This window comes from Pimephales promelas, chromosome 18 (assembly GCF_988280905.1).
Source record: "Pimephales promelas chromosome 18, fPimPro1.hap1.1, whole genome shotgun sequence".
NCBI classification, from domain to species: domain Eukaryota; kingdom Metazoa; phylum Chordata; class Actinopteri; order Cypriniformes; family Leuciscidae; genus Pimephales; species Pimephales promelas.
This window is the reverse complement of record NC_142786.1, coordinates 20,951,280-20,978,926: the sequence shown is the minus strand read 5'-3', so window position 1 is coordinate 20,978,926 and position 27,647 is coordinate 20,951,280. Positions and strand designations below refer to the sequence as shown.

At 37.4% G+C, this 27,647-nt stretch overlaps 3 protein-coding genes across 5 annotated transcripts; 2 read left to right on the top strand and 1 right to left on the bottom strand.

Moving 5' to 3' along the window:
• The first annotated feature begins 435 nt into the window (after positions 1-435).
• LOC120485001 (uncharacterized) lies at positions 436-14,035 on the top strand. Of its 3 annotated transcripts, none has more exons than XM_039680480.2 (14): positions 436-621; positions 1,262-1,293; positions 1,397-1,468; positions 2,153-2,286; positions 2,857-2,970; positions 3,060-3,117; positions 3,282-3,332; positions 4,965-5,762; positions 6,419-6,580; positions 6,725-6,867; positions 10,222-10,335; positions 10,439-10,496; positions 10,574-10,657; positions 12,612-14,035. In XM_039680480.2, exons 2-14 carry the CDS (start codon positions 1,269-1,271, stop codon positions 13,292-13,294), a joined length of 2,496 nt encoding a protein of 831 aa, XP_039536414.2. In that variant the 5' UTR covers positions 436-621; positions 1,262-1,268; the 3' UTR covers positions 13,295-14,035. The 3 variants fall into 3 exon arrangements, with proteins under 3 accessions (XP_039536414.2, XP_039536413.2, XP_088979170.1); XM_039680479.2 differs by lacking the exon at positions 436-621 and adding an exon at positions 634-1,140; XM_089123044.1 differs by lacking the exon at positions 436-621 and having other exon boundaries at positions 1,221-1,293.
• Positions 14,036-14,765: 730 nt separating this feature from the next.
• Positions 14,766-18,082, top strand: LOC120485245 (synaptonemal complex central element protein 1). The gene is made up of 10 exons (XM_039680891.2): positions 14,766-14,781; positions 14,898-14,945; positions 15,171-15,230; positions 15,294-15,368; positions 15,806-15,853; positions 16,019-16,073; positions 16,322-16,411; positions 16,688-16,751; positions 16,869-16,935; positions 17,914-18,082. Exons 1-10 carry the CDS (start codon positions 14,766-14,768, stop codon positions 18,006-18,008), a joined length of 618 nt encoding a protein of 205 aa, XP_039536825.2. The 3' UTR covers positions 18,009-18,082.
• A 141-nt stretch (positions 18,083-18,223) lies between these two features.
• On the bottom strand, positions 18,224-27,269 carry sack1hb (scaffolding CK1 anchoring protein Hb). The gene is made up of 6 exons (XM_039680890.2): positions 26,821-27,269; positions 23,592-24,061; positions 22,924-23,088; positions 22,714-22,838; positions 19,829-22,628; positions 18,224-19,427 (listed from the first exon to the last, which is right to left on the bottom strand). The coding sequence occupies exons 2-6, from the start codon at positions 24,039-24,041 to the stop codon at positions 19,407-19,409; spliced, it is 3,561 nt and encodes a 1,186-aa protein (XP_039536824.2). The 5' UTR covers positions 24,042-24,061; positions 26,821-27,269; the 3' UTR covers positions 18,224-19,406.
• Between the last annotated feature and the right edge of the window lie 378 nt (positions 27,270-27,647).

Genomic DNA, 27,647 nt, shown 5'->3' with positions numbered 1-27,647 from the left:
ATATATAGCCTAAGTGTACATATGTGTTGATTATTGTGGTGAGATCTGGTATTACCTGGTATTACAAAGGCTATATACGACTTAACATCGAAAAGCAGTCATATTTATACGGAACTGGGTTACATTGTTCCTTAAGCAATCTGTTTTTTTTTCCCAACTGAACTATGTGAGAATAAACTTGTGTCACGATAAGTCATGCGACTTTAGGTTCCGCCATGCGTGTGCATTTTTCCTTCCTTTGCGAGCCTTGCGTTTTGTGTTCCTTCTTGAGTGTGTGCATGTATCTGTACGTGTTTTTGTAAGTGCTTTAAAATCAATACAATTCCCTACATTATTGAAAAAAAAAAACCAACAACAACAATGAATGCAAATTGTGCAACTGTGTCCATCAGTGTGATTGAGCTTGCTTCACATTTTAATTCTTTTTCAGGTCTTTAAAGTTTGTCTAGAAGAGTTTTGTTTCTTCATTCGTAGTTTCACCACAGGATGGAAACAAGATTCGCGAGCATGAATATACACGAAGTAGTGCTGACGTGTTAATGAATATTCACGATTCTAGCACACCTCCAAACTTCTCAGCATGCGCGCGTGAATTTACCTCACAGAAGAATAAAGTTACAGGTAACGTTAGGCACGCGGATTATCATCAACCAGCTGATAAACCACTTCATATCTGATTTTTGTTTGCAGAGTTCAGAGTTGTATTGGATTATAATCAAGCTAACCGCACGTGTTTTTGTGTTAGCGGTACGTTCAGACTTTTACGTTAACTCATAACGCATCGATTGCTTGTAGGCAGTTTGCCGTCATGTCGAGTTTATAGACGTTTTCTCTTTATTAATCAACTAAACGTTGTAATTGTTATGATTGGAGTAGAACAACCAACGATAGGTTGCAATTATTGACATGTTAGTTCGCCAACAAATTCATATCTTGTATTATCAATATCTTCGGCTTACGGTTTAGTGAGAATCCGTTGATTTTTTTTAAACAACGGCAGCACACGTCATTTTAACTTACTGCGTACGACGTAAGTTAACGTTTGTTAAAATAGTTTGTAAAACAGCACAAGTGATCAAAGATAAACATAATTGGCATACTTTACATAGTATACTACTCACATTGTACACTGCAGAAAAGGTAAGACTATAATGTTAGTATGCTTTTCTGAATGCGCTTGTGGATAGCTTGCAAGTTTACTCTGTTTTGTCGTTTTCTTCATGTTGTTTCTTGGTATTTTCGTTTGTTTTCTTCACTGCAGCCCAGTTATGTTGTCTTCCAGCAGCTCGGCAGGTTTGTAATGTCACTGGTTCTTTCACACTTCTGCTATTATGTTATATTGTATTGTATTATAATTATGCCCCAGTTGCCGTAATTGTTGGCAATTGTGTTCCAGGGTGCCAGAGCCAACTGTATAATGCCATACGTTCATATCTGCACAATCAGAACAGAGAACAGCCCATCATTGGTGAGAGACATTACAACATCTTAAACGATTTGGAGTGTGTTCACACTTGGCATGTTTAGTTTGATTACAACTGTAAGTGTGGCATTGTTTTAGACGCTCGGTAAATTCCATTTTGAAACATACAGGTGAAACTCGAAAAATTAGAATATCATGCAAAAGTTCATTTATTTCAGTAATTCAATTTAAACGATGAAACTAATATATTGTATAGACTCATTACATCCAAAGTGAGATATTTCAAATCTTTATTTGCTATAATTTTGATGATTATGGCTCAAAGCTTATAAAAAACCTTTTCACAATATTCTTTGGGTTTTTCATAAGCTGTAAGCCATAATCATCAAAAGTATGACAAATAAAGGCTTGAAATATCTATATGAGTCTATATAATATATTAGTTTCACATTTTAAGTTGTATTACTGAAATAAATGAACTTTTGCACAATGTTGTAACTTGTAACTTTCGAGTTTAACCTGTACATCGTAAAAATCAACCAAACAGGTTTTGAACATATCTCTGTGCTTAGATTCGGTCGGTATCTGTTAAAAAATGCAGATTTTTGGTCCTGACCAAACTAACCAAGCAAAATGAACTACAAATGTGTACACACCCTCCTCCTTAGTTAAGAAAACACCTGAAATCTGCTTTATATGTGTTCATTTGAACCTGTTTGGATGTTTCAGGTCTGAACTCCATCACTGAGGTGTTGACGCACTGTCAGCCTGCTCTGTACTTTTGTGATGTCTGCTTTTTGAGAATAACCAAGCCTGACATCAGAAACCACATCATGGGCAGCATTCACAGATACAATTACATTGTAAGATATTGATATTTTTATATTTTAAAGGTCTTTAACTTGAGATGGCACGTTCTACCAGAGTTGCTATTAAAGGGACATGGTGAAAAATAAAATATGAAATGGGTGGAAAAATAATAAGTCAACGCTTTTGCGAGCGAACGCAAAGTTTCTCAGCGAACGCAAAAGTTATTATTAAAAGTTATTAGACTTTTTTTCCCCTCCCATTTCATATTTTGTTTTTTTATTATTATTATTTTCCTCAACTGTGTCCCTTTAAGGGCGTTAAGTTTCTTTTATATATTATAGATATTCATATTTTCATAAGGAAATATGAAAATATATGATTTCATGATATATTATCAATTTACTTTCATTGCTTATATATATATATATTTTTTTTTTCTTTGGCAAAATGTGATTAAAATGTAAACTGCACAATTAATGTGGTTATCACAAATTTTTGGGATTGTTTCAAATAACCATGATTTATCCATGATCGAGATAGGCCTGTTTGATTTTTGTATTTGCTTCAAGTAGTCATTGATTGTTTTCTTATGTAATTGTTTTTTGGGGAAATTTCCTTAACAGAAATATCACCATGCATGTGGGTGGAGAGCTTACACAGATCTGAGTCTTCTGGCTCGGCCTCTCATGGATATCGCAAAAATGGTTGAAAAGAGGGAGGGAACAGGTGATGTACAGGTAAAATAAAACTGTGAAGTATCAAAATAATTTTGTTGTATATTAAAATAAAGCTTAGCTTCCTCACTAACCTTCCATTTTCTCATAAGGTTTTGTGTGTGGATGAAGTAATCTACAACATGATGACATCATTGCCTGTCACTGATGGTCTGTCTTTTATGTCTTATCTTATTTCTCCAATTCGCCTTCATTCAACACTTAAAATGGCTGCAATTAAAAAACACTTATATATTGTTTCTCTGGACTCTAAAGGGTATTTTTGACATGTCTTCCTATATTAACCCTCATAACTCTTTCCTCAATTTTCTTAGCTTTTGCTCAGATGACGACAATTAAGAATCAGCGAAACTGCCCTTCTGAAGGTATGCATACTGTAATGTGTTTAATATGACTTAAACCATGGTCTGGGTGAATACTCGATTCTGATTGGCTGCAGGGTGTCCATTACAAAGTTATAGAGGACACCTAGTAAAGGAGTTCTTGTGAAACTGACTGTTTACCGTTCAAAATTAATAAATGAATGCGCTGGCTACATCAGCTGTGAGTAACCATAGCAACAGGCAGTCAAAGTATCCGTTTACAACAGCCTCTATGCACGATCGCTTCCGGGTTTGTCTCAGCACGCCCAGTTACATCCGGTGCTGCGTCAGTCTATGGTCAGAAGACGGTTTTGCTTTAGGTGGAGATAGTGTCAAATTATACTTGCTGTTTATAAAAACTGTGAGGCAGTTAGCTGTCACACAAAAGTAAAAAAGAGAAGTTATTTAAATTATATATTTCGAGCTTCATCAACAACTCATATCGTACGAAATTCGACTAGCGAATCAGCGTTTCTAAAATCGTTGTCTCCGTTTCTGAGAAAACGGATTTTATTAAAGTTTTGCCTCTATACACTTGGCCTGCAGAACGCGCTTCCGGAAGTAAAGACGCTGACTGAGATTCTTTCGGACACATGTCAGCAGGGTTCGTGCATAGAGGCTATTTATTTTATCAAAACAAACATCTATTTAGCCGTTATACTATGCCTCCCTGTGTGTTTTAATTATAGGTTAAAAAAACGAAAGTGTAATGCCTATGGCTAGACAAGTCTAACTTACATGAAAGAACACGTTACACGTTAACATTCTGGCTGTAAAACTAATACAAATATAATCTAATGTTTTAAAAATGTGTTTTTCGGCAAGTGACCATGGTAGAAGCGGGTTAATGCCCTTCGAGGTGTCCGTTGTCTGGGTATTAATGGACTTCACGCCTCGTCGTCGTCCATTAAAGGAGTAGTTCACTTAAAAAAAAAACTTTTGCTGATAATTTACTCACCCCCATGTCATTCAAGATGTCCATGTCTTTCTTTCTTCAGTCGAAAAGAAATTAGGTTTTTGATGAAAGCATTCCAGGATTTTTCTCCATATAATGGACTTCATTGGGCAACAAAAGTTTCAAGGTCCAAATGAACGTCATTTCATTCTTTTCGTTCGTTGAATGAACCAAATGACTCGAAAAAAGGTTTGTTCATTTTAATGAACGAGTTTGAACAGGAGAGTCACAAACTCACATCACAGAAAGAACAGAGCAAGGCGAGCATTTGTGCTTATTACAGGACATTACAGGAAATTTATTATTTATTTCTGAAATTACCGATCGTTTTGCTAGGTAAGACCCTTATTCGTCGTCTAGTGTCGTTTAAAGCCCTTTGAAGCTGCACTGAAACTCTCATTTGGACCTTGAACTGTTTGGACCCCATTGAAGTCCATTTTATGGAGAAAAATCCTGTAATGTTTTCATCAAAAACCTTTATTTATTTTCGACTGAAGAAAGAAAGACATGGACATCTTGGATGACATGGGGGTGAGTAAATTATTAGCAAAAGTTTTTTTTAAAAGTGAACTACTCCTTTAATACCTGACAATGGACACCCTTACTTAAATTTGTTCTTCTAATATACTGTAGTAATTAGATATTGAAATATGTTTGGTATATTTTAATGTATCTACAAGGGCAGCGAGAGTCTGGATACACAGATGGGACTGCACAACTTCTAACTTCAGGATGTTCGTTCCCAACACAATCTGTATCTACAACACCAAATATGATTGAACCTCAAACAGTCTCAACCAATCCAACATCAAACGCATCGCCACCTAGAACCGCAGGTCCTGTCAAACCATTACTCGGATGCCAGGAGGCATCTACACATCAGAGTCTTGTGGATTCTCATTTTTCATCTACAATATCTTGTCTAGAAAGCTCCCAATCTCCAGCCTTCAGCCAACACATAAATCAGGGTCAACCTCTGATCGCAGACAGAAATCAGAGTCTACAACAATATGTGATGCCATCTGAAAACTACTGTCTAACTGAAACGAGGACAATCGCTGTCGTAAGACCACCAAGACAGTGGAGCCCCATTAGATTTGCTTTCCAGAATGACACTTTGCATGCTAGTGAAGAACATGGGAATAATGTCATGCATTCATTTGGAGTCAGCTATGAAACACATCCTCTGCATCTGGCCCAAACCCCGCCATATGAAGCCCAGTGGCAAACACCAGCATACCAGAGCAACATGGTACCAGAGATAACCCAGAGTCTAACAAGCAGGCATAGATTTTTCATAAATGAAAGCTCACCTGATAGTCCAGAGCCTGCCAGGAATGTGCCGATTACCAGTGTTGTCAACCTCGTCAGAGCCCAGACGCTAACAAAAGCATTGGAACCGGCTGCAACGCACAATTCAAATCCGTGGAAGCATGAGGCGAATCCAAAGAAACCAATCGTCAACCGGGTAGCATGTGGTACTGTACTTTTTTTTTTTTTTTTTTTTTACTCTCATTATGGTATTTAGATTTCTTTACTTTTATTAATTAAACAGTCATTTATTATGTTGCAAAAGATTTCTGATTCAAATAGATGCTGACCTTTCTTGGTTTGCATCGTCATTTCCACAAAAATATTAAAACTGTTTTCAACATTGATAGTAATGAGAAATGTGAACAGCAAATCAGCATTAGAATGATTTCTGAAGGATCATGTGACACTGAAGAGAAGACTGGAGTTATGATACTGGAAATTCCGCTTTGATCACAGGAATAAATTACATTTTAAAATATATTATAGTAGAAATTGAAACGGTTATTTTAAATTGTAATGATTCAAAAAAATGTTTTTATCCAATAAATTCAGGCTTGGTGAGCAAAAGAGACTTGTAACCCACAGCTACAATAATTGTGTAACTTAATTATCAAATATACTTTCATTTAATCCCATGGTTTTCCCAATGGAAAAGTGTAATTATGAATGTATAAGTTACACAACCATATATTAATTGTGCTGTTCTGATTTCTTTAGTTGAATATGATTAATGTTGTCCACATTCATATTGAGCATATGTTTGACTCTATCAATATATTTAACTTTACTTATTTTCTCTAATTCTCATTTATATTTACAGTGGATGCTCAATCAGACAACTTTGAAGAAGGGGATGTCTTTCTGTTCTCACAAAACCCTATTGCCCAGTCCCCTCTTGCTCAGACCCAAAGCTCTTCTGATCCCAAAGTTGAGTCCCTTGAGGATTTTCTAGAAAACTACAAGGGTCGAAAGCCTCTTGTCGGTGAGTGCAGCGTTGTGCGATCTCAGTACACCCCAGATGGAATTAAGAATGAACACCCTTGAGCACTGCAGTAGTCACGTACAAAAGATGGTGCCTTGATTCAAATTCACTGCACTAAACTGTGTGTGAGCATGTTTGTCACAGGTCTACAAGCTGTTATCAAGTGCCAGAGTGTGGACGGGTATCCACCTCCATGCTGTTACCTGTGTCAGCTGTGTGCTTTGAAGCTGAATAAGAAGAACATATTCCGCCACTTGACTAGCTTTGACCACCGGCGAAACTACCTAGTAAGTGTGTTTTGTGCTTTCTTTAACTTGTGAAACTTAAAGGAGTACTTTTATGTTCCTCCATCGGGAGTTAATCTCTATCTCAGTGTCGGTGTTTCCGAACTCCCTGAAACGCCTCCATGGTAGTCTTGAGTTTTCTTCCGGGTTTGCTAGTGCTAGTGTTGCGGAGCGGGCATGTAATTTTTTAGCAATCAAAAAGCATGGGAATTGAGATCATGTATCATGAACATTTAAAAAAAAATATATACATTTATGAAAAAATTCTACACTAATTTTGTGTTGTGTTTTTGTTGGTAATAAAATGAAGCCATAAAACACAAATTTTATCATTTATCATAAACTTTTTTGTAAAATAACATGCTGCACAATGAGCTTCACTGTTTTAATTAAAACATGGTTTATTCCTTAAATTCAGTTTTGTTTAAAAAAAATTCATAATTTATTTGGATTAGTGTTAGTGTATTATTACATTACAACATACCTGTACAATATAATACAATATTGATAGTTAAATTATTCATTTTCTCTTTATTCATTAAAGGTGCCCTCTGGGATAAAAAATCAAATCATACACCACATTCCATACCAGATGGCGGCAGTATACCTCCAGAAAAATACCTCCGCGGCCGCGTGCACTCATGTCTTCAAACAACACGGGCGAGCGGGTCTCCCTCGCGCACATTAATCAGTAAAACTAATAGTAAAAGGTTGGAAGACCGCAGTTTCACGTGGATCATTTGGAGATTTTCAGAGATTAGAGACTAAATGAACAACATCTCAATACTAAATTATGAAGGCCGTCTCATAGACAAGCCGGTGCATTTCGGCGATATGGGAAAATTAAAGCCCAGGCATTTTTAGTTTATGGTATTCGTTTTGTTCATGTTACATTTTTATCATTAGTTTGAATTAATTTGACAGACAGCATTCCCTGATGTGGACCAAGCTAGCACCTTTCAGAGCTGCCAACTCTCACAAATTCACCGTGAGACACACAACTTTTCACACACTCCATTTTGTCATGCACAGAAAAGGACACAGAGACCGATCTCAGCTCTCAGATTCTGTTCATTTTATTACGCAATTCAAACAATAAATGCAGTTTTGGCGCTTGCAAATGTTAGACGACAGATCCCTGGCGCATGTGAACCGATCATCTCTACTAGCTAATGGTAAAAGAACACGAACACTGTTGAAAGATATGTTACAACTTACCAAAATGTATTCCTCATGCATAATATCGACCAATCATTTATTTAACTCATCCCTGAACTGAAATTTAGTAGTGGGCTGTATTTCCACACGACATCACGACATGACATCAGGTTCAAGTACACACAAGCCGGCGCGAGCGCGACTCACTCGTGTACTGCAGTTTGGCTGGTGGTAACGTTGCCCGCCCGCATACCGCCTCCCATGGCCGAAACTGGTATTACGACACCTGCCGGGCCGGGGCTAATAATTTAGCATGCTAATTTAGGTTATATCTCGGCAGCACTATAACTTGCCAGTTTTTTAATGACATCATTGCACTTATTTCTTCTCATTCTTTTGATGTGTGTAGCTCATTTTTTGGATATTTTTACCTCAATTATTCCATGCATAATATCAGCATCCATATGATTACATGCAGTTATAATAGTCATTACAATTCTAATCTTATAATAACGGCTAAAACCCGAAAGCCAAAGAAAGAAAACATCGTATTTTTTACTTCTTGTTTTTAGACAGTGTCACACTCAATCATATGGTACTGCCGTAAATTAGTCCTACCTGTCGCGACACGCCAGATAGTTGTTGTGCGATTGGTTGCAGTAATCACATGAGATAAGCAACCTTCACAGTATAACGTTACACGTCTTTGCAGTAATTATTCCATCACGCAAGGTCATTTCAGCATTTGTTTGAAAACAATGGGTGTATGATCATGTAATTAATCGTGTCTTTAAGTTAACGTGTTGTTTCGTCAATCAACGCCACCAGCGAGTCCACTGTTTGTGTTATGATGCTAACTGTACGTTCACATCACCGCCGCAAGAGCAGCAAAAAATTCATTGAAAAATGAATGACTTCTGGGCACTTTGACGCTCTCGCCGGTGGCGGTGTAAACGCAGTTTTCATATTTTGCTAACAACAACAAAAGTTGTTTTTTTTTTTGAGTTTTGTGATATCTATGGTTGTCAATGAGAACAGTAGAGCTAGATTATTTACAGAGGAAGTATTACTGCTCGATTATCTAAAAAAACCGTGTCTGCTTTACACAATTTAACTACCTTCACCTTGGAGTTAATCTTAGTCCATAGTTATGCAGCTAGCTTGCTAACAGACTTGCAGGATTAGTTTTGAGTTGACAAAACCAAACCAATCCAACCAGGCTTTGTTGGTACCATGATGCTGATCATCAACTTTCTCTGTCAACCCAGGCTTTGATCCTGAGTTTAGGTGTTTAGGTGTGACATCAGTAGCGAACAGCCAATCACATGCTGAGAAAGAGTGAAACTCATTTAAAACTCATTGAAATTATTTTCTCGCGGGAGAAGTAGCGCAATTCACTTATTAAATAAAAGTATTAAAATATGAATAATTTAAACACATTTACACAGCAAGAAGAAAATAGCTGTTTGTGAAAGAGGACAACTAAAAGAAATTCTCGCTACTGTATATCAGTGCAAGTAGAAGTTGTGAAGTTAGTTTATACAGTTGATAAAGGTATAGAGAGAATTGAACATTTAAGCTCACATGTAGTCATTTTATAGCTTCATTTATTGATTCTAAAGCGTATTTATATTACCTTTTATATATGTATTCATTTAAAATCTGCGTAATAATAATTAATGAACTGAAATTGTACATGTGAGATCGTTTTAGGGTATAATAATTACAGAAATAATTTCAAATTCATACAAATTTATTTACTATACAAATAAAAGCCATGAGTTTGTCTTTTAAAATCATTTGCTGTGGAGTGACTTTATCACTTCATGTCACTTTGCTCACAGCTGATTGGTCCAAGTTCAGTTTGCAACCTCTTACCTGGAACATAACCTGCCCCGGACCAGGTTAGCCGGCAAGTGCAAGTTACTATGGCGATTTACACTACTAAAAGCCAAACCACTTTCATGGTACCTAAAACCCAGGGTTGGCACAAACTAAACTGAAACATAGCTGGCCAGCCACCTAAACCGGCTTCATGGTATATGCCCCTGGAACTATAGGACTCTACATTGAAAATATCCATTTGTTGCCGGCCAGGCATCCATGGTTGTCACGTGACTACAAAGTATGAATACCGTATGCTTTATACTGGCACCATATTTGTAGTTCCTGCTCATGCAAATATCTTCATGTTGGCAGAAAGTTCTCCACCCTCAGCTCCTGCCTATAAAGCGTAAACACTGCAACACAAATGAGATGCTTGAGGATATTGCTACTCAGCTTGAGAAAGAGGACGGAAGAGGACAAATAAAGGTACTACCCATGTTCATATTATAAACTAATGTGAATTTTATAGCCTTATTGGTATTAGATGTTATTGTGTAGAGCTGTTTGGTAATTTCATCTTGTTCTGAAGGTGATGAGGTTGTCCGCATGTCTCATAAGCGATGTACTGCTCAAGGATTATCAGTGGTGTAAGTACAGCAAATGAAAGCAAAATACATTATACTTTGTCAGTGAGTGCCAAAATTCTCCTTTCTTTACCAAAAAGGTATGAATGTGTTGAACTGTGGAGCTGGTGTGGAGTGGAGATCAGATCTGCTGTCTTTCAAGGATAGAACTAACAAAACCACAGGTGTGTGTGTGTGTGTGTGTGTGTGATACCTAAATCAAGTTACCCAGTTTTTGACCTGTGAATATCAGACATGCATTCTTTGTCCATCATTACATTTACATTTATATTTACAGGTTGTAAAGTTTATTGATGCCTTGTGTAGTCGCTCAGTTTCTTCTTTCACTATGTTATAAAAGATAAAATGCTAATTAAGACAGTATTGGCTGTGACTCGACGACAAATGCGAGACTAAGACACTCTTCATATACATAAAACATCAGCCTTTATATATATCGTGTTTCTAAAGTAAAGAAAATGTACTTTTTCGAACAACCAGTTGTTTATTCTCCTTCTCATTGCAAACGAGAAACTCCCCAAAATGTGTCTGGCTCTTCATTCATGAAAGAGGTAGGTGGAGTTACGTGGTTTGATTGACAGTTTGAAGATCCAATAGAGTTACAAGGTTTAGCGGCAAGCTCTTTTTAATACTTTTCATTAGTTAAATATTTGCTAAACTCACTAAGGAAGCCCTGAAACCCAACATAAAAAAGTAATGAAAAAAAAAAAAATCTAGCGTTTCGAGATTAAAGTCGAAATGTTTCGAGATTCCATAGAAGTCTTCCATAGAAGTGTGTGCATTCTTAACAGTGCACGTCCACACTGGCTCAGAGCGCATGCGCGTGTTTGTGTAAAGAAATGCACTTGTGAAGTCGAACTGCCATGGATTAACACAAAATAGTAGCTTTTTACTTTTATCTGGGTTTTCAACAAAATTCTACACACGTCACGTTCTAGTGGCAGAGTTTCTGAGGTGTTTTCATGCTCGTCTTGTCTGGGTCACTATCTGGGTCGAATACAACAGTAACCGTTCTGTATCCATCTTCATCGTAAATATGCTCTAGATACATTTTAACTGCATCATTCAATCATTTGGGCGGATCCTGTGATTTCCTTAGATTTAATAACCACTGATGGTGGTTGAGTAGAGATTCTCTTATATGATCGTAAAGCGCTTTGAGTGTAGGCCTAGTAGACATGAAAGGGCTACATAAATGCCCCATTCATTCATTCATTTATAAAGCTGGATTTCTCCATCCAGTCTGGAAAGTGTTTTCCATGTTGGTTTTTCTATAGGCTAAAGTCTAAACAGCGCAGTATATTTTAAAATGTCGTATAATGGTAGTCTAATGCTGGTAGATTGGCACCTGTTGAATTTCCTTTGATGAAACAAAATACACACAAATTATGAATTATGGCCATTATGAATGCCTGTGGGCAAGAGGAGGAGGAGAGAAAATTATCAATAAAAAGACACGCGCAGCTTCTGAGGAAGACTGTATTCTCCTTTTTTTTTTTTATAACAGATTTTCTTTCTTTTTTTTGGTTGCGGTTCAGGGCTTCCGTAACTCACAGACGGACGCACAGTGCGACCAATAATTAATGATTTATGGGGAAAAAAATTCAAATGACAAAACAGATGCAAGGTTTCCACCCGGCAGTGACAATATATCGATCTCTATATTTCCGAGAATATAATGTATTTTATATTCAGTCTAAATCATTTTCCATTGATTTAAGCATAAATCTAACTACAGTTAGTGAGGTTTATGCTTAATACATGAAAATATTATTTACCATTGGGGTAAGCAAAAAGAAAAAAAATAGAGAACTAAAATAACATGCTACCTTTTTGTAAACAAGAAAAGTCTTTAAAAAAAGGGGAGGTGAGTCACTCATTTATGGGTGTGTGTTTTAACCAACACCAACAAGATGAAGAAAAATATTCCTTAAAGATAAATATATAAATATTGCACACAACGGCAAAGTAAGTGCCCTTTCTTCATTATTTTATCTAATATTACTCCTGAAGTAAATGTATTTATTTTTTCAAGAAACTTGTGATATTCATACTGGAAAACAAGACAAAAAAAAAAAGATTCCAGGCAGATAATAACATATTCATCTATTTTTAAAGGTCCCAGTCAGACTGTTAAACGCCCAGCCGAGTCTCTGCTGCCCCCTTCTGAGAAATGGCCTATTAAAGCTCCTGATGGACCTCCAACTCATCAGATGGCCAAAAAAATGAAGAATGGCCATCCTAAGCATGTCATGAGCACTAACAAAGTAAAGAACCCTGTGTTTAAGGTAAGCCTGTCTCTGCTGGAGGGACCCGTCGTGATTGAGAGAACTTCTCTGAGAGACACGGTCACAGTGGCGCCTGAGATCGAAGGCCAAAGCCGTGCGTCAACATGTGTGGATGATGATGATGATGTGATGAGCACACATCCTGAGGGACGCCCAAACACAATACACTGCGAGAATACACCGCAGTATCCTGAAGGAGATTTACTCGCTCAGATGGACATTCCCACACACACGGAGGTGGTCTCACACACAGACAGCCGTATGTTTGAGGATCAGTCCATGAATCCGGCTCAATATGTGTACTCAGGGCAGTTTGACCAATCTCAAGGCATTCAAAAGACTGACCCCTATATGAGACCTAATGACTGTGGTGCGGTGGAGGAGGTGGTCCCCACCACGTATGCTGATTGGCCAGGGCAGGACTGGTCCTTCTATAACAACGAATGGATTGCGATGAGGCAAAACCAGTATGGAAGTGATCATCGTTGGTGTGAAGGTTACATGCAGTACTGATGAGAATGAATCTTCCAGCTCTTAAGCGTCAGGAACAAATAGTTTGAGCATGTTTTTGAGAAGTTTTTGCATCAGAGTTTAGTCCAAACTGTATGTCGTTTTATTTTATTTTTTCAGCAGATTTTGTGCCGTTGGTAAAAAAAAAACAAAAAAAAAAAAGACCATCACTGAATTGTTAAGCTGTATTTAGAAATCTGAAGGGGAAAAAAACACAAATAAGGCCTTCTACTTCTATTTGTAGATTTTTCTTCTACAGGATTCATTTTACTTCCTCTATCAAATAAACATTAGATTATTTGTTGGTTACACACTATATATAGCATGCAGGTTAATCCACAAATTCAACGGATTGACTTGAACTAAACCATTAACTAAAGAAGCACAAACTATAGAGGCTTTTTTTGTGTGTTTTTTTCTTTAGACTTCTAAATATAGCTTAATTCAAATAGTTGTTTTGTTATACATGTAAAATACATGTTATCCTTGGTTCAAATGAACAATGGATCTGGTTTACAAGCATTACATGTGTGTTACACAAGTGTTACTGAAAATTCATATTCTTTAAAATTCATTTAGAGAGACAACAGTTGAAGTTGAATGTTAAGTCAATACTTTATTTTTTGTCACTGCTGTCATAGTTGAATTTTAAGTTCGTTGTCAAGTACTAATATAAAATTATTTTTATTGTAACTGTTTTAACAGTAAATTCCTATTTCTAAATAAAAATCTTGTTTTCACAGACTTTTTTTGTGTTACATATTTTGTATTTTATAATCAAATTGATGATAGTTTTTAAAAGCTTTGTAACATGGACAGCCTAAAATAAAGTATAAATCAATCTAATTATACTCAACAGTGTAATAAATCAGTGTATTAATAATTAATTGCGTGAACTTACTATTACAATTACAATTTATAGTAATTATACACTATAGTAACTAAATGTAACGTGCAACAGACACTGTAAAATAGTGTTTCTTTAGTTTAAACAAATGCCTCACTAGTCTGATTCAACACTTGCTTAATCGAACAGTAGTTTTGCATTAAAAGAGTACCAATAGGACTCAAAAAAAGAGACTTGTAATTTGCATATTAATTTTTATTCATAATTTCACTCTGCTTGTAATCACCAGATGATGGCGCCAAATTACCAATTTACAACCAAATTTCGTAAAGAGTTTAACAAGAGGTCTGTGATCCCTCGATATGTTGATAAATCAATATTGATGATATACATTTAAATTAATTAAAGAAATTAAGTTTATATATATATATATATAATTTATTTATTTTTACGAGAATACCCAATATTTTATTTAAAAGACAGCTGCGCGTGAACAGCAGTTGGAAAGTGCGCGAAGAACATCAGATATTCCAACGGACAACAACAAACGACATTATCATTAACATAATTGATTACTGTACACATTTAGAGTTATTTCGTTGTATTTAACACCTAACTGGCGTCGTAATGAGCCTGAAACTTGGTGGGTTTTGTTTTCTTGTTTGTTTTTGTGTAGAGGTGTTGAGTAGTCAACTAAGCAGGTTTAGTTTGATTTTGGAGAATTGCAGCTTGCTATGTGTTAAATATTGTTTTGTACAGAGTCATCATTCAGCATTGAAGATATTATAAAGACACCAAAATACCCAGGTATGACATGAATCACTGACGAGCTATTATATTATTTATTTCTATTAGGCTATATCTAATTTTAAACAATGTAGTTGATTAAAAAATAATTCCTGTTTGTGTATTTCGTTAACTTACTTCACAATAGAGAAGGCCTCACCCATAAACCAGATCTTTAATGTTTGTCCACTCAATGGGACTTAATGGATTTGTATTTCTTACATAACATTTACTATTGTTTTATAGGCAAGGGAACAGAACCGAGACCAGGGGAGCTGTTAATCAAACTCAGAAATCTGCAACAAGGTAAATTGCCTGTAAATTAACACTTTTTAAAAGGCAAAAAAATAACACCCATGTTAATTTCAGCCAAGAAAAGCCTTGAAGATGAAGTGAAGGAAACCATACTCTTCATATCTGCTAGAAAGGAGGAGGAAGAGACCTGTATGTATGCTTTATTTTTATGCATTACCCTTAGTTCACCCAAAAATAAAAAATTGTGTCATTTACTTACACCACCTCAAGTTGTTCCAAACCTGTATGAGTTTCTTTGTTTTGTTGAACACAAAAGACTATATTTTAAAGAATGATGGTAATCAGAAAGTTGACGATAGCTCTTGACTTCCATAGTAGGAAAAGAAATGACTGTTGAAATCAATACAGTCAGCTGTATGGTTATACATTCTTCAAAATTATCTTTTTTTGTGTGTGTGTGTTCAACACAAGAAAGAAATTAATAAAGATTTGGAAACACTTGATGGTGTGTAAATGATGACAGAATTTTCATTTTCGGGCGAACTATACTTTTAAATGGCAAATGACGACCATGAATTATACATTACTATTCATTCAAATAAGTTTTTGTTTTGTTTTTGTTACAGTAACTGCTGAAGCCTTACAGTTAGAGGCAACATTAACTGAAAAGGAAGGTGCTTGTCTAAAACCAAATCCTGAGGGATTTGCATTTATATAACACTGTACAGAACCACACAAATATAATGATCATTACTGTACATGAAATCACCAATAAGTTATATTTAAGCTTTGTTATCAGATATATTTACAGTGTTACCACACATATTCTTTTCATACAGAGTTAAATAGATCTTTGCAGCTCAAATGTGAGGACATCCAGCAAGAGGCACAGAGGTAGATATCCAAAAAACACTCAAAGCTCTGAATTACTGCACACTATATGGAAACTGCTTACGTGTAAAACACAACATGAGTCATCTAAACATTGAGCTTCTGTCTCATACAGGGTGTGTATTCGCACAATACCAGTGCACGAATTGCATTAAAAATAGGACGACTTTGAGAGCAGAATTTGTTCACACAGAAATGTTTGGGGTGTCATCATCCATATCTGATTTAAAGTCTAACTTGTAATTCTGTAGGCAGCTTGAGCAGAACCATCAGAAAGAGGAACTGGTAAAGCAGTACTGCGTTCAGATCCAGGAGACGAAACTAAAGCACAGAAAGATTCGGTATGACTCACTGTATATAACAGTGAATGGAAACTCCTCCTCGCATTTAAGCATTACTATCTTTTTAGATAACAGAATTAGATATGAAATGCTGTCACAACTTCTTAGAAATGAACATACTGTACATTTTTGCATGTATCGCTTGAACATTTATTGTAATGCCCATTTTCTTAATGAAATGCGGAAACCTACTAGTCCAGGATTGTATCAGGATTAACAATTGTAAAATAAGAGCGTATTGCCTAGTGAAACAAATTTTTATCTCATTTATTATAGAATGAAGTTTGAGAATCAGCTTCAGCAGTTAATGGAGCAGCATAAAAACCTATCTACTGTCTTTGTAAGTGGTCTAATAGAATGGATATTAAAATAAAAACAAATAAGCTTTCTCTACTTGTCAAATATAAACGGCTAAGATTGGTGGCATTTTACGTTCCATTTTCTTTTCTTTTTCCAGACTCCGGAAAGACTACCAGCAGAAATGCAGTCTGCTGAATACACCACTGAGCAGCTGCTGAAAGCTGGTACGTTTTGTTCATTGTGTTCCATTGCTTAAGTTTTATGGCTCTTTCCAGTATGACCAGTGTGTAGCTGCATGTTCAGTGTGACATTTGATGCTTTCTGGCTTCATTCAGACATTGAAGTCAAATGAATCAATTTTTCCGAAATGACTCATTTGGTCCGTCCTCAAGGGAGAATGGCATATACATTTAGTGGCCAAAAGTAATGTCTGGAGGGGATATTTGTTTTAAATAACCCTACAAGTTCAATTGAACCATCAAAATATGAGGAAATATATATATATATATATATATATTTTTTTTTAAATATGGAGGGACAAAATGCAAAACTTTTTTAGAAGTATTTATCTGGCAAAATTACTTGGCAAACTACAGCAACAGGTTTTATTTTATTTCATGAACACTGTTCGCTATGATAGTTTTAAATTGCTTGAAATAGGAGTGGAACACAGTAGGTAAGTGCAAAGTGCAGTGCAAGTCTGTCATATTGGCTACTTAAAATTATAATAAGAATACTATTGTAAATTTAAAGAATGTGTAAATTCTTTGTACGCCCCACTCCTTCATGACTAGCACAGTCAAGTTTGCGTGTGCATTCGCATTTTAAAGCATTAAAGCATTTCTCGCTTGTATTTGCATGTTCATAAATTCTTTGTCTGAATCCTGGCCAAAAATGATGTCTGCATGTTTCATTGTGTTTATCACAAATAAAACAGTCGACTCCAGGCAAATTGACTGCATAATGTCCTTACAAGGCTATAACATCACTTTTGCCCTCTACTGTATTAGCATGCTACTTGCGCTGAATAAAGATAGTATAGTAAGGTGACTTGCAAGGATAGAATTGCACAGTTAAGTAACCTCATACACAAGTGTCCTCAAGACCTAAAACTGAGCTCTCAGCATCCTTAAACAAGAGACCAACTTCATCCTCAGAGTAATCTGATACTTTCCTGTGTGTTTGTGTGTCTATCCCTACAGAGCAACAGAAACGGGAGCAGTTGACCAAGCTGCTGGACGGGTTAAGCCACACCCAGCATGCAAAGATGCACATGGACACTTATGAAAAAGCATGAAAAAGCACACATTTCGCAAACTTGAGTTGAGTCCCTTTTGTTTTCCTACAAATGCTAATCTTACAGCAGATAGAGAAGTTAGAGAAGCGTTTTTTTCTATTGGGTTCTATTCTTCTATTTTAACCTGTTGCCATATGTACCGTCGTTGTGTTATACCATAAAAAAGTACAAACACTGATATAAACCTCAATCAAATCATACCCATACCTAGTATATAAACGTTTCTAAATCATTTATTCAGAATTTATAAGACACAATAAAAAAAGTTTGTAAACAAGCCTAAATTCCCCAAGATTTGTATTTATATACATAAACTGTATCAATGACACTATCAAATTCAAACTCCTCGACCCGATACTCAACTTCCAGTTTCCATAAATCAGTCCTATGACACATCCAGCAGGGCACTCTGGGAATTCTTTGGTGTTCAGTAATACCATTCTATCTCAATTTCATTTTGCATTGACAAAATACAGGCCTAAGCCCAGTCCTGAGAACATCTTTATCAAACTAATATTTTACAGATTCTCTTGACAATACGGTTCATGCATGTGTAGTAGGTATGCAGCTATTATACTGCAAAATCATTCAACTTCCCCCAAATCACTTTCTCAGCTTTCAATCCACTCCCTTGACAGCACCGTTTAAATAGAGGGAAAATGGAATGAATAAGCCTCCTTTCATTTTCATACATCCCTTACATATTTTCCAGTCATTTTCAGTTTCAGTGTTCTTTGCCTTCAAAAGTAAAAGCGTTGTCTACCAACCATCTCCGTTTTTCCTTTATGCCTGTGATCCATTGGCACAGTCACCACCACGAAAGCATAATTTCAGCATGACGTGTCCTGGGGTGTTTGTGTGGTGTACTTTAACAAAGGGTGTGTTTTAGTGCCTTTAGAGTAGCATATCTCAGGTTCTGCCCTGACATGTTAATATCCTTACCCAGAGCAGAAAATGGCATACATATGCATCACAAGGAACCAAAAGGTCCAGTAGAACAAGAACAAGCTGAGAAAAGCCTCTTGACATTCGAACCCTCCTTTGGCCTGATTTTGTGATTCTCTGTCCTGCAGGGATTGTGTGCGATTACTCTTGAGGTATGCCCTGATGCCTTATAAGGGCAAAGTAAATCATCTGTGGGGGCTCAGATTGGCACAGAGCGAGGAATATTTCTCCTGCTGCAGCAAGACTCCTCATATTTGAGCTTGTGCTATTTTGGTGGTGTTTATACAAGATCCATGGACCATTTAGGTTACTAGTCATTTAGCAGACGCTTTTATCTGAAGCGACTTACTTGCTTCACTGTCAGTTCACAGCAGTATTGGGGATGTTTGGTACAATTTTTAGTTCAGTTTCAGGTTCTCTGTGAGGAACATTGGCCCCTTCCTCCAAGTTTTGTTATCCCAGGTTATTCCCCATCTGTTGAAGTAGAGTGACAGATATGTGAATAAAACATCCCACAAATAGCACAGGAGATTATGTGATTTATTTCTATCATAAATTAAAACATAAATAGATGAAAGGCTGCATGAAATGGGATATATAACGACACTGCATTTTTAATGTTGAAATTTGTCAGTTCTATGCATACCACAAGATAATGTAAAGGCAAATAATAAATAAACAACGTAAAAGGAAAAAGACAATTCGTCAATAAATATAACAATGCATTAACATTAAATGCTTTGCTTAGAATTTATATATTTCACAAAATACATCACAAATATTGAATCTCATGAGATTAATGTAGTCAGACTTGCTCTGCCTTCTCTTTATTTCCCTATTTCCCAGCAACATTCTTCTTGGTTACGAAAAAGTACCTCAAAGCGACTGTAGACTTTCTTTTCTTTGCGCATGCTCTCTATTCTCTTCAGCAGATTGTCCCTCTCCTGTGGGTTGACTGGAGTTCGGCCGAACCGGTTCCTTGGAACCTGTAAGGATGAATTGGAAACGTCGTCTTCCTTGCTCCCGTCGCTTTTCCCAGACTCTTCATTCTGCTGTCTGTTCTTCTGGCTATTTGCTGAGATTTGCTCTAGGATCACCTTGGTATCGTCCCTGAGGTTGCTACTGAATATTACATTCGAGGTAGAGGACTGGTAGCGTGATTGAGTCGATTTAGCATTGGGCTTGTTGGTCTCTACTGTGGTTAAAGATGATTTGGATTCAGAGGGTTTCTCTTTTTCTGAGGGATCCTCTTGCACCTCAGGGACTGTTTTCATTGACTTGTCCTCTTGAGAGTTGGACACTCCTGAGTGCTTCTTTTCTCCCTTTGGCCCAAGGAAACCCTTCAGTCTCTGTGTTTGTTTCTTGAGGAAGTCAAGGGCCTTTGTATCTTTGCCATCAGAGCTCCCAAAGTTTAGGGAGCTGAGGCTTTCTTTGGACTCTGTGCGGGACATGCCCGATGAGCTGAGGCTGCGGGACTTCTTAAGCTCGCTCTTTTGAGCGTCTGTCGCATCCGTGAGAATCTCTTCACCGCATGAGATCCGACGATGAGAGGACTGAGAGCTTTTGAATGGTTTTAAGAACTTGGGTGAAGGGAAAGGCCGGAGTGACTTAGTTGGTTCCTTAGCAGGCTCTTTCTTTGCTGCATCAGCTGCATCAACTGTGCTTTCTGTCAGAGATTTGCTGTTTATGTATGGCCTGTCCACACAGACTTCAGAAGGTTTGGGATTTGATGTGAATGCCAGGTGCTGTGTTACAGGATCTGATAGTGTAAATGAAGGTTCTTGTGTCTTTACAGTGGACTTCTCTGAAGAAACAACCACATTTGGAAGTTTGGTTGCTGTATCAGAGAGGTCTGGCTTTTTCATGGCTTCTTCTTTACTTTTAACCAAATCTGACTCTAATTTTGAGGTCTTTCTCCTTTCCTCCAGATCTTTGAAATACTGAAGTCGGCTTGCTGGATCATTCACGTTTAGGGAAGAAGTTGTTTGCTGAGATGTCGAAGGCTTGGTTGGCTGTGTAACTTTGTTGTCCTTAGGTTCGGGGTTGTCAGGTTTCTCCTTTTCTTTGATGGGCTCCTCTTTGGAGTCTCTGATCGTAGTCAGGTCTCCTGTTGATGTGTTTTTAACATCTTTTTCATCTGCTTTTTTATGCTTATTCCAATCAAATGGCTCTCTTGACAGCGATCTCCTCTTCTCAAGAATCTCTGCCACAATGGATGAGTATCGAATAGGCTCACTCTCATCTTTCTCCCCTTGTACCTCCCCGCCAGACTTAGCTTGCGAGGAACTGTGTTGCTCCAGCTTTGAGGAGCTGAAGATTAAAGAAGAACGTAGTCTTGAGCTCCTTTGCAACATTGGGTTAATTCGAGACCGGTACGACTCATGCTTTGTAATGCTGATTTCCTTTGGTTCCCTAGGTTCCCTGGGTTCCGCCTCTTTCTCGTTGTCTGTTGAAGATGCTAGTGATGAAGCTGAAATAGCTGGCTTTAATGTATCAGTACTCGTGGGACCCACGTCAGAGAGAATATCTTTTACCTGATTCCTATCTTTGATTATGGGTTTACCAAAGCGGGGTCGCAAGTCAACGTTTGGCTTAGTTGGGATATTTGGACGTTCTCTATTGGGAAAATTAAGGCCTGGCCCCTCTGAACCATAAAGTCTGCTGTCGGGTTGTTGATGTGGCTCATCAAAAGTATCAGGACCCATGGGCTGATGCAGGCCCTCCTCTCCTGAATCTTCATAAGTGCTGAGATAAGAGTTGATTCTCCAGCTCCGCAATCCCTGCTTCACACTGGGATCCTGAGACTGGCGTACCTGCTCTCCAGAGGAGAACAACTGCTTCTGGTCTGGAGGATGAGGCTGAGTTGGTGAACTCAGACAGGCATATGAGTGGCCCGCAGCAGGCCTCTTGTGGCTATGTGGATCATAGCGTCCCCCTCCTGCGTAATATTGTTTTTCTGAATCACTTTTGAGGTCATCAGAAGATAAAACATTCACATTTCCTGGTGCTTCAAGTTCAGGGGGATATGCAGAATCAGACTGTTGATCTGTCTGGTACGTGCCATAGTTAAGACGGTCATATGGCCCACGCTCAGAATCAGGTCCCATGCCCTCGCTCTGATAGTAATGTTGTTCTCGCTGGTAATGCGATTCCTTCTCCTCCAAGTTGTTCATTACACGGTGTTTCATGTACTGCCGGGAAGAGGCGTAGGTCTCGCGGGTTCCCTCTGCATAGCTATGTCTCTTAAACGCGTTCATTTCCAGCTGCTGGGACGCCATCATTGAGCGTCCTTGATCCAAGAATGAATGTTGCATCCTGAACTGCTGTGTTGCATATTTTGTGACCTGCATAGCACCTGGACTTGGTTCAATCGTATGGCGGAATGGGTCATCCCTCCTAAAAGGTAGAAAAGACTCAAGACGATCTCCGTATGGGTGACCAGTGAGTTCAGGCTGGCGAGGATTTCCTCTGGGATTCCTTAGTGACTGAGTCCTTTTAAAGCCGAACTGGCTGCCAAGGTAACTATCTTGTGGCATGGGTACAAGGGCATTTTCAACAACAAGAGGCTGAGATTGAGCAAACAAAATGCGAAACTCCTCATCGAAAGTGGCAACTAGTTCTCCGAGGAACAAATGGGCGATGCAGCGGTGGATCTTCTCAAAAGACCACATAAAGCTGGAAAAAGAGAGAAAGAAACATTTAGAATGTCATACAATACAAAGAAGAACTCTTATCTGCATTCAAATGTCACTGAGCTCACCTGTAATTTCCACTGATCACTGCTCTGCAGTCTGTCAAAAGAAAGCGGTCCATCACTTGACCTTTAAATGATTTCCCTGAGCGGCAGAAATAGGTAATGCCAGCAACTGTCCGTACCCGCATCAGCTGTAACCAGTGAAGTCACCATTAAGCCTGTATTTTCTTAAAATTGTAATTAAAACTTAGGCTAGTTGAGATCAACTAAACTTACATGGATCATATCCAGGTTAACTTTACAGCTTGCCACCATGTTAACAAAATGATGGGCATTTTGTTCATCCAGCAAGATATAGACAGGCACATGACGTGCTGTAGCATCCAGAAGATCAGAAAATATATCAACATCTGTGAAAATATCCATCACCACTGCAATGACCTGTTAGGAAGAGAAAGAAAAAAATAGCAATAAGGAATCACCTTGACTATTAAAACTAGTCAAGTTACAAGATACTAGTTTTTTAGCACTTTTACTAAAGTTTACTTACAATTCAAGTTTGTAAGAAAGAAAAGATTTAAAAAGCATAGCTTTTACCTAAAAAAACAACTGATGATGTCTAAATCTGATTTAACATGACATTCAATTATGGCACAAAATTAATATGATTTACACTTTCAAAAGATACATGCAGTCATTTTTATGTTGCACTGACCAATATCAATGTCAGGGATATCACGATCAGCACTGATCACACAAATGTTTTCATTTACTGAAGCCATTTCAAAAATGCCCTATTTTCAGTCTGGCATGATCATTTTATTCTATGTGCAATAACTAACATAAAATTAGTATTATTTGGCTGGTCATATTTTTCATTTCATATAAGTGTTCATCCTTTTAAGAGTTTTTTATTACTGATGTTCTTTATAGTTATAAATCACCTGATGAGCATTTTTGATGAGTCGCCGTGCATGCTCCTTAATGCTAGGCACTTCGGGGTCTCCAGGGTTTACCAACATTGTGACCTCTGTGGGTCCCACAAAACAATGTTGCTGCAGAGGCCAGCCAAGGTCTAGTCCCGGCGCATCCAAGTCAGAATGCAGTGGCCAGTATGTGTCAGAAGACCCATCCTCATCTATTTCTCGATATGGCAGTTCTGGTACATTTCCCGCACACTGTGGTGAATGTATAGTGCTTTTAATATGCTCAATCTCTGTCCTTGCTAAAAAGTCAACAACATTAGCACTTTGTAAAAAGTTGTAGTAGCCCTCAGTGTCCTCCTCCACCAGGGCATCAATAGCCATGCGATACTCTTCCCGGTAATGCGGACGCAAATAATTGGGATCCAGGGGGTTGTCTCCCAATGAAGAACTCTGGGAGCGGTGGGCCATGGTGGAGCAGGGAAAACAACCTAGGAAACAACATTATTCAATAAATAAGCATGTGGAATAATCTAATCAGAGCATCTGGAAACAATTCTATTACTCTATTATATTCAATTGCAGAAAATGTTCACAATTTTAGCACAAACATGTTTGCTGTAAGCATTGTCTGCCTACTCCTAGGCAACATTAACAAATAGGAAATAACACTTTTACAATTTACTATATGCATGCACTATGATACAACAGGATCCAGGAAGCACAAATTCTGCATGCCAGGCCAATATTATTTATTGTTCAACTCAGTCAAAAGACTAGAAGTTTATGAAATATTTATGCAACCAAGAAAAAAAACACTAGTTAGGACCGACCTGCCGAAAAACTCTGCTGGACTCAATGTGTACATAAGAAATTCCTATCTGTTCTGGGGCCTTCAGACAGTGACCCCTAAGCAAGGTTAGGCCACAGTATGAATGTTTTTGAAGGTTGTGTGGCCACTTTTGTACATTTGTTTGTATTTTAGACATCACCATGGAAATGGTGTCAGCCTGTTGGCGAGTGACTCATTGTGGGCAAGAGGGGAAGCGAAAAGACATAAACAGAAAGGGAAAAACTGAAGACACATGTGACTGAATCAAAGAAGGGAGTGTTTTGCTGATGCTCTTGTGAAAGAGACTCGCTGCGTTAACTAGCAAGTTAGAATCAGACTTTGAGCAGGTCATAAATTAACCAAGACATGTTGTGGCTAATTCATGATAGCATGTCTATTATATGTTGTAAACTTCCATATGTACACGAGATTCATAAAATATTGTTAAGAGGAATGTTATGTGATGCCAAAAAGAAAAATGCATATACTCATGACTTGCCTTGATTATCATCATAATACATTTTTTCAGCTAATCTGAAACAGCATGTTTCCTTAAGAGAGTTGACACCCAGACCAGTAAATCATGTAGGAGTGGATTCATCGACACTGAACTGCTTCACTTTATTCTGAGCTAAATTTAAACCTAATGACTGACCTCTAATAATAATTCAGATTGTATTGGTCTCGTAAATAGATGGCCAAATGTGAAAAAAATACCTAAAAGATGTTATGAAATTACATTGAACTAGAGCAGAGAAATTTTAGAACTCTGCAAGTGCCAACAGTTAGATATGAGTCACTTTTACTTTTAGAGATTATGCATGTCTGCACATACAGAATTCTCATATTTCAGTGAACTATGCCTTTAACAACAAGTAGTGACACTATTTCAGTATAGCTTAGTATTTGTAATTACTTTCAGCAAGCAAAAAGAGATTTTTGCATGGCCAAATAATTTTCATAATGAATCCTTGATTATAATAGATTGAAATATTCGGCTTTAGTGAAATTCTGTTATATTTACAGCTGAAACAAATTGCATATGATATTCAAATGAAGAACACTTCAGAAATACTGAAAGCATATGCATAAAGATCTTTATTTGGATGTTTAAAAGGACAGTTATCATTACAATATCAGTATAGTGGTTAGTTAGAAGACATTAAAGATCTTATTAAATGTATTGGTATCAGCCAATGTTGTATATTCAATTGTTATTTTTACATTTAGATTACCTTTGCCATTATCTAATTCTCACTTACAGTTAATCTTTATAAACACTAATAATTTAATAACACTGTTGCATGTATCTTGAGCAAATCTCAAACTGAATAACTCTTTCCATATAATGTGCATTATAATGTTGTGATGCCTAACTTCTCTTGTATTTAGAACAACCGATTTTAGTGTTTTATTTGTACTTTTAGAAAAAATAGAATAGAATTTCAGCCATTTATTATTTGTTGGCCATAACATGAAAATAATTATTGTTTTATGGGTATCAGCAATAATATGGGTGCATCCCGAATCCTGACATGCTCTTCAAAATCACAACATCCTGTCCAACACAAATGTGACATTGAATATTTATTTTGATTGTCCATTACATTATTTTTTACATGGCTATTTTAACTTTCGTCCAGCAGGTTCTACTGTAGGTATTTTTATCTCAGCCCATGGAAACATCCAATAATTATTATAATGTGCCAATTTAGTCTGCCGGTAATCAACTACTAACAACACCCTTTCCTACAGAGCTTCGTGTTTCAACAAGTGAAAAAATAAAATGTCATATCATAACTCAAGCTCAACCATATGTATGACAAGATGGCAGTGATAGAAATACACAAGCCTGTTCATGGCGAGGTTTACCTGGGCCTCACCCACAAAAAGAATCAGTGCAAGTACAAAATACAGATTGATAATTTAATATTTCGAGTCGTGCAATGTTTTAAGACAGCGTAAGGAGATGACATCCTGAACCAATCCCTAACCAAAGTCCTACTTGATAACAAAGGAACAATTCTATGCACCATTTCAAAGATCAATAGCAGACTTAAGTTACTCTAATAAAATACTAATATTTCGTAGTTTTAAGAACATTTAAATGATGAAATGATCACGCACAGATGTCAAAGCTTCACTCCTCCATCACCTCCAAAATGACTGTTCAAACAGTAATGCTTACTTCAAAGTCTTTCAAATACTGGAATAGTTAACCATTTCCTATATGTTTTAGATTAAAGTGCAAAGAACGTTTAAGAATAAACCCCTTTTAAGCAAGCTTGAAGATAGTTTCCATACAAAGTTTCTGCGCTGTCAACCCTCAACTGCTCTTCAACACTTTATGACTCTCTTCAGTTTCATAAACTTGAGACTTTCGCGCTCGTAAGTTGAGACTTCTGAACTCGTTCTTACCTTTACGGTTGGAGTACTAACTTGTTGTCGCCGGGGAATAGACTTTTTACGTCCCTGAAAAGTCGGTTATTTTCTCCCCCAGCTCAGCGAACGCATCCGCGATACATTCCTAGTGTCGGTGGAAACCCCACCCAGTGCTATTGAGCTTCAAGGCGAAAAGCAGCCCTGGCGAAACCTGTTCGCGCTCGGCCGAGTCCTGCCCGCTCGAATGTCTCGGCGCCGATAGGGTCGGTTCGTAAATCGTAATGAACTGCTTAACCCTTTCCGTTGTGAAACTCCTCCCAACCATCGCCAGCGCTCACCTACAGCTACAGCTACAGCTACAAACACAACGAAGGTTTTTTACCGCAGGCTTTGTTTGAGTTTGTCCATTTGCATAACCGGTGAAACGTACAAAACTTTTTCCCTGTGGAGTTTCACAAACGCACTCCATATCCCAGCTCTCCCTTTTCTTCCTCCTCTTCCTCTTTCCACGGCTAGCAGACTGACAGATGGTGGATTGTTGCTCATGGGACAAAGCAAAGGCGCACCCAGGTCATGATCACACTGTTGAGAGTTGTGTATGTCTGCCATGCCATAGATGGTATACTATAGAAAGATTAATTATTCATTCATAATGAATGTTTTAAAGCTCCCCTTATAAGCTCCCATCAAAACAAGTTTTTATGCATGTGTAAACTGACTTAAACTAAAATTAGGCTATATTAAAAAAGCTTATTAACAGTTATTTTTCCTAACAACAAAGATTTTCTTTTTCAATAGTAAATATGATTTGACTATTTTTTTTTTTTATATGTGGATTTTAAAGTGGAAATTAGGCTGTATTT

Coding starts and splice junctions, on each gene's coding strand:
- LOC120485001 (XM_089123044.1), top strand. CDS start 1,221: ATGTTGTTTCTTGGTATTTTCGTTTGTTTTCTTCACTGCAGCCCAGTT. Junction 3,118..3,281: donor ATCATTGCCTGTCACTGATG/GTCTGTCTTTTA, acceptor CAATTTTCTTAG/CTTTTGCTCAGATGACGACA. Junction 3,333..4,964: donor GCGAAACTGCCCTTCTGAAG/GTATGCATACTG, acceptor TGTATCTACAAG/GGCAGCGAGAGTCTGGATAC.
- LOC120485245 (XM_039680891.2), top strand. Junction 15,854..16,018: donor AACATTAACTGAAAAGGAAG/GTGCTTGTCTAA, acceptor CTTTTCATACAG/AGTTAAATAGATCTTTGCAG. Junction 16,752..16,868: donor AAAACCTATCTACTGTCTTT/GTAAGTGGTCTA, acceptor TTCTTTTTCCAG/ACTCCGGAAAGACTACCAGC.
- sack1hb (XM_039680890.2), bottom strand. CDS start 24,041: ATGGCCCACCGCTCCCAGAGTTCTTCATTGGGAGACAACCCCCTGGAT. Junction 23,089..23,591: donor TCATCAAAAATGCTCATCAG/GTGATTTATAAC, acceptor TCTTCCTAACAG/GTCATTGCAGTGGTGATGGA. Junction 22,629..22,713: donor GTGATCAGTGGAAATTACAG/GTGAGCTCAGTG, acceptor CTCTTTTTCCAG/CTTTATGTGGTCTTTTGAGA.